The sequence below is a fragment of the Myotis daubentonii genome, chromosome 3, assembly GCF_963259705.1.
Source record: "Myotis daubentonii chromosome 3, mMyoDau2.1, whole genome shotgun sequence".
Lineage (NCBI taxonomy): Eukaryota > Metazoa > Chordata > Mammalia > Chiroptera > Vespertilionidae > Myotis > Myotis daubentonii.
Window position 1 is genome coordinate 203977650 of NC_081842.1, and position 6219 is coordinate 203983868.

At 47.0% G+C, this 6219-nt stretch overlaps 1 protein-coding gene across 3 annotated transcripts in view; it reads left to right on the plus strand.

The window, feature by feature from the left end:
• PAFAH2 (platelet activating factor acetylhydrolase 2) overlaps nt 1-5429 on the plus strand; it is a 30949-nt gene extending 25520 nt beyond the window's left edge. For all 3 annotated transcript variants that reach the window (XM_059690727.1, XM_059690729.1, XM_059690728.1), the window contains one exon: nt 3724-5429. In XM_059690727.1, coding sequence (XP_059546710.1) covers nt 3724-3818 — 95 coding nt within the window. In that variant the 3' untranslated portion in view covers nt 3819-5429. The remainder of the gene's footprint in view (nt 1-3723) is intronic.
• Nucleotides 5430-6219: the final 790 nt, after the last annotated feature.

Here is a 6219-nt window from a genome sequence, read left to right on the forward strand (position 1 = left end):
GCGGCTCTTTGGCCCCTTGAGTGTGGCTATTCCACAAAATACCACTTGCGGGCGCGCACGTACAGTGCGATTGAAACCTCGTGGCCCATGCGCAGAAGTCAGTTTTCGGCCTGGGCGAGTCTATTTTGAAGAAGTACTGTTGATATTTGGCTCTGTTGACTAATGAGTTTGCCGACCACTGGCCTAGACAAGGCGATGCTTGTCTTTAATCTTAGCAGGTGATTAGGGTTCAGCAGGCAGGGGAGGGCAAGGGTCTTCTAAACAGGATGCACCAAGTCCTGGGTGGGCCTGGTCAGTTTTGAGAAACTGTGTTCAGTGTATCTGGAGCTCAGGATGGTGAATTGTTGGAAGATGAAAGTAGAGAAATGGGCAGAAACCAGATCTCGAATCCCATGTATTTGCTGAAATAAGCTTGAACTTCCCCCCACAGGCTGTGAGAGTCCTTGGGTTCTAAGCAGGGGGATGTCATGATTAGACTTGTATTTGCATTTGGGCTGCAACGTGGAGGATGGGCAAGATGGGGCAGGTTGAGAGGCAGAGAGCCTGGGTGGGAGGCTCTTGAAGTATCTAGGTGCTGAGAGATAAGACAGAGTCTGAAAAAAAAAAAGCAGAGCCTCTCTGCTCCAGTTAATTAGCTTTGCAAAGAAAGAAAAGCTTTTTGGTGGCTGCACAGTACCTTGTCACGTGGGAAACTAAAATAGGTTGAAGAGGCTGAGCAGAACTTCTCACCAATTCTAAAAAATACCGCCGAGAGCACGTAGTCCAGTGACACAGGGATGTTCTTGTCCATCAAGAAGACTGGTGCTTCTCTCATATTAACTACATGCAGCTCCTGCCCCACCTAGTCATTCTCTCTTCCCCTCTCCTGGAAGACTATTTTACACCTTCTCCTTTATCTCCAAGCCTCCAACACCTCATCCTTTTTGGTCTGCTCAAGATGGTTGTGCCAGCAATTCTTTTCTCTTTACCTTAGATCGGGGGTGGGCAACCTTTTTTCTGCCAAGGGCACTTTGGAAACTTATAACTTCATTCAAGGGTCATACAAAATTATCAACTGCCCGGCCGGCATGACTCAGTGGTTGAGCATCAACCTATGAACCAGGAGTTCATGGTTCAATTTCCAGTCAGGGCACATGGCCAGGTTGCAGGCTCCATACCCAGTGGGGGGGGCATGCAGGAGGCAGCCGATCAATGATTCTGTCTCGCCACTGATGTTTCACTCTTTCTCTTCCTCTCCCTTCCTCTCTGAAATCAGTAAAATATATATATATATTTTTAAAGAAATATCAACTTAAAAATGAGCCTGCTATATTGCTCAAACATTAATTAACTCACCTCTAAGGCCTTGGCAGGGCTAGACCAAATGCTTTCTCAGGCCTTAGCTAAATCCAGTGGTCAGCTCCCATTCCTCACCTCAGCGGAGCTCTCAGCACTGCTGACAAGGCTGTAATGCCATCCTTCCAAGACAACCCACCGTGGTTGTCTCCTGTCTCAGGATCTGCTCCTCCTCCATCTACTTCGCTGCTTCCAGGGCTCAGCACTTGGACCTCTCCTCTGTCTATGTCCTAATGTCATCTAGTGGCTTTAGATGCCATCTCCAGGCTGACGAGTCCCCAGTTTATATCTGCATTTTGATCTCTCCCATGAACGTCAGATTTAGATAACCCACTTATTCAACATCTAATAAACATCACAAAGACCAGTTGCAGTTACAGTCTTTCCCTTTTCAACTAGTAGTTACTCCATCCTTCTAGTTACCCAAGCCAAAGTCCTCATTCATGTCTCTTCTCTTACACCTCCCATCCCATCCCTCAGAAAGTCCTATCAGCTCTACCTTTCACATACATGTGGAATCTAATCACTTGTCACCCCACAACTGCCATGCTGTGCAAGTCAGCTCTCACCTAAACTTAAATTGCTGTATCAGTTTCCTACTGGTCTCTCTACTGTCATCATGCCTCCCTACACAATCTTGTGTGTGTGTGTGTGTGTGTGTGTGTGTGTGTGTGTTGTCACTTTTTATTTATTTATTATTTATTTAAAAATATATTTTTTATTGATTTTAGAGAGGAAGGAAGAGGGAGAGAGAGAAATAAACATCAATGATGAGAGAGAGTCATTGATTGGCTGCCTCCTGCATGCCCCCCACCAGGGATTGAGCCTGCAACCCAGGCATGTGCCCTTGACCAGATCGAACCCGGGACCTTTCAGCTCGCAGGTCAGTGCTCTATCCACTGAGCCAAACTGGCCAGGGCCCTACACAGTCTTTTTAATAGTACAGCCAGAAAGACCTGTTAGTAAGCAAGTCAGATGTTGTCACTCCTCTGCTCAGAATCCTCCAGTGGCTCTCCATTTCTCTGAGAGTCAGAGCCAATGTCCATTGTCCTGCTAGACCGATGATGTGGGCCTCCAGTCAGTCCCTCCTGAGCTCACCTGCTCTCTTCCCCCGGCCTACCTCACTCCTGCCACACAAGCCCCCAGCACTCCAGGGCCACTCTGGCTTCAAGCCTTTGTAGTGCTCTTCCCACTGCCTGGAACATTCTTCCTGTGTAGTCTCATGGCTTGCTCCCACCTCCTTCAAGTCTTTGCTCAAATCTCACCTTCCCAGTGAGGCCCACCCTGACCAGCCTTTTAAAAACATTACACCTTCCCTTCCTCCCTCACCCGTCCTTGGCACCACCACTGCTTCTCTTACCTGGCTCTTCCCCGCCACCCCCCGAGCACTGATCACCTTTCACATCCTATATAGTTTATGATGTTCATTGTTCTCTCTGCCACTGGATTGTGAGCTCTGTGAGGACGAGGATTTCTATGTGTGGATGGAGTTTTTGGAACCAAGAACAGAGTGTGGCACGTCATGGGTGTGTTCAGTATTTTTTGAATTAATGACTATGTAGCATTTATTTGTTGAGGACCTATTCCATGCCAGGTTCTTTGCAGGGCACTGGGACCCAAAGATGAAGGAGAGTGGGCCCTGCCTTCTGTCCCAGGTTTTGTTTGTTTTGAACAAGGAGGTCCTTTGCCTGCTCGGCTGTGCCCTTCTCCCTCAGCCCGAGGCTGCAGACCCTTTCTGACTGTTCTTACCATGTTGTTAGACCCACCTGCCCATGCCAGTGCCCTCTCTTGATCATTCCCAGCGTTACGCTGCTTCATGATGTTCCCACCCTATTCCTTCTGCCCTTCACGGAGGTGGCCCTGGATTCGCATCCACTGGCTGGCATACGAAGGACCTTTTCTTGCTCAGCACCATCTCTGAGCCTGAAGCAGGCTTCCCATTTTCTCACCCTTTCTGACCAAGGTGTGAACTCTGTCACTTACCAGCTATCATGACATTGGACAAATCAGGTAGCGTCTTTAAGCCTAGTTTCCTCAATGATAAAGTAGGGCTAATCACAGTACTTAGCTAATAGGGATATTGTGAAAATTAAATGAAACAGTGCATGTCCATTGAGTTATTCTATAATGAGTTATTCTTCAACAAGTGTTACTTTTTTGTTATCATTATTGAGTTATTTTGGATTAAGCAAATGACTTATGAAGCATCTTTATAAAGGCACTGAATGTACAGTAGTTACCATTACTGCTACCACCCTCACAACCAGTCCTTTTAGTATCCCAGGTGCTTCTCTCCAGGATGGCCCACCAAGTCTGTGGTCAGTACTCTTTGCTCTAACCTTACAATGACTTACCTAACCTTCCTGGGGTTTTGTGTTTTTTTCCCAGGCCTGAAAGAGAACTATGACCAATGGAACAACCTCATCGAAGGCATTGGACCATCGCTCACCCCCGGGGCCCCGCACCATCTGTCTAGCCTCTAGACACAACTGGGCTGAATTCTCATTTGGGGTCTGCCCATAACCTCCTATCAGGAAGTGGTCAACAGCCCTTCTTCACAGATCCAAAGGATGTAATCACACTGCTGATTGGATGACGGGGTACTTTGATCTTAGACTAGTTGATCTTAAATTCGTGGTGGGACTTGGATCACTTACTGATTGGCACACTGACTTTCTGGGGCCTGAGCCCTGATGGCCTGGAGTTGGAGCAGTTGGGGTGGGGCTGGGGAGCACTGTGAGCACTATTAACCCAGCAAGCCTTCGCCCTCACCTTGGGCCAGGGTGGCTTCTGCAGTGAAAGAAATGAAGCCACAGGATGGAGTGAAAATTCCTACCTTCAGGACCTTTAGCCAACCTGGCCCTCTCTCTTCATACCTCTCTCAGCCTTCTCCCTCTCCAGGGCCACTTGGTGAGTTCTCAGCACTTTGGTAACTTTCTAGGATATAGACCACCGTCAGGTTTTCTGTATTTTCGAGCTTCTCTTGCATGAAACATAGTCCTGGGCACTTAGGACTCAGTTATCCTTGTGAGCCCATGGAGGAGGGCAGACAGCATTGCCCGCACAGCACAGGGCGAGATGCGGAGCCTCAGAGGCTCTGGATGTCTTGGGGGTTTGCTAAAAATGTATCTTGACACAAGTAGGTTGAGTTGGAGAATAACAGTGTTAAGTAGCCATTTGAACAGTCCTTGCCATGGAGGGTTGTAGTTTGGTAGCTAGAGTTCAGGTGGCCAACCCTAGAAAGGTTACGAACACTTTGGTCTTGCCTCTTACCTCAGGTATCGTGGGCCTCCACCTTGCTCAGACCGGGGTGCTATAAGTTGTCTGTTTTCTGGCTCTGAGGCCCTAGCCCCAGATTTAAGTCAGGATATAGGTTGAATTTTTATTCCGTTCCATTTATATAATATGAATGATCTTAATACTCATGTTTGCCTAATGATATGTTGGGATATTCTTTACTTAATCTGCATTAGAGCAAGATGGGGAGCCATCTGGAAGTAACTTTTCCTTCTGTCTTTCTTTGTTCGCTTACCACTTGTGACCACGCGGAAAAAAAACACACAAACTTTAAAAGGAAAGGAAGTCTTCCTGGGGAATCTAGTTCAAAGCTGTCTGGGAAGATCAACCTGAAAGACCCCTCTCCACTACCCTAGACCTCTTACCTCAGTTCAAGTAGGGGACCCCAGAGGAGCAAGAACTAAAGGGACATGCATCTCTGCACAGCAGGTCCAAGGCCAGTGCCTCCACCATACGCTGGGACGAGGTCTCCCACCTCTTACCAGTTGCTCTAAGCAGTGAAACATCAGATCCATGGAGGCTCTGAACCGTGGGAGGGTCTGTGAATTCCAGCGAGACGTAGCGTAAAGAGAATGTCACTAAAGCCTGGGCTCTAGAGTTCTGTAGGCTGGTTTGGAGTCCTGGTTTCACCATGACTAACTGGGGAAATTTGAGCAAATGATGTTCTCCTTCCACTCTCGGTTCCTGCATTTCTAAGATGCATTATGATAGGAGGGTTAACTGAGAGGATGTATATGCGTATGGATTATTTAAAAGTATGTTCCCTATTTTCCAAATATACAAGATTTTTCCAGTTATCCTGTAGCTGTGTTTTCAAGCTTAATTGCTTTTGGTCAGAAAAATAACCCATCTGGTTTTCATCCTGAAACTTGCTTGTGGGCCAGTATGAGGTAAATTTTGTAAATGTTAGTTGTACGCTTAAAAAGACTATATTCTCAGGTTGTTGGCTCACTCAGCAGCATGGTGCTTTTCCTTCAATGAGAGCGCAGACAGATATGCAATAGGGCCTTCCAGCCCCCGCTGGGGACCAGAGCCCCGCAGCACTCACAGAAGCGGCAGATGCCACCCCATGCGCATGGACTGGCTCTGCAGCTTTAGCACATGAGCCCCACCTGCTCTCTGCCCTACATGATGTATATTCTGTAAAGACGAAAGCCTCCATAGAGAAAGAAGTGGTTTGGAAACTGGATCTGTCTCTCCTCCATTCAGTTCATATTCTGTCAATGGCTCATTTATCCAGCAGCATTGGAACAGGTGAATTTTCCCTGTAATTGAAAATGATTCTTTAAGCCACAAAACATAGCATTGACTATTTTGAATGGTAACTTACCAAAAAGATAGTGCACATATCTCTTAATGTGAAGTGACCTCATTTAAATGTTTAGGATGTTTCAGTCATGATAGACTATATTACATGGTAGTAGCAAACAACCCGGAAAAGCAACAGAAGTTTATTCTTTGTCCATGCTGCTTGTCCTCTGGGGTCAGCTGGAGGGTCGTCTCCATGTCGTTTTTTACAAAATATATTTTTACTAGAGGCCCAGTGCACAAAATTCGTGCACTCAGAGGTGAGGAGGTCCCTCAGCC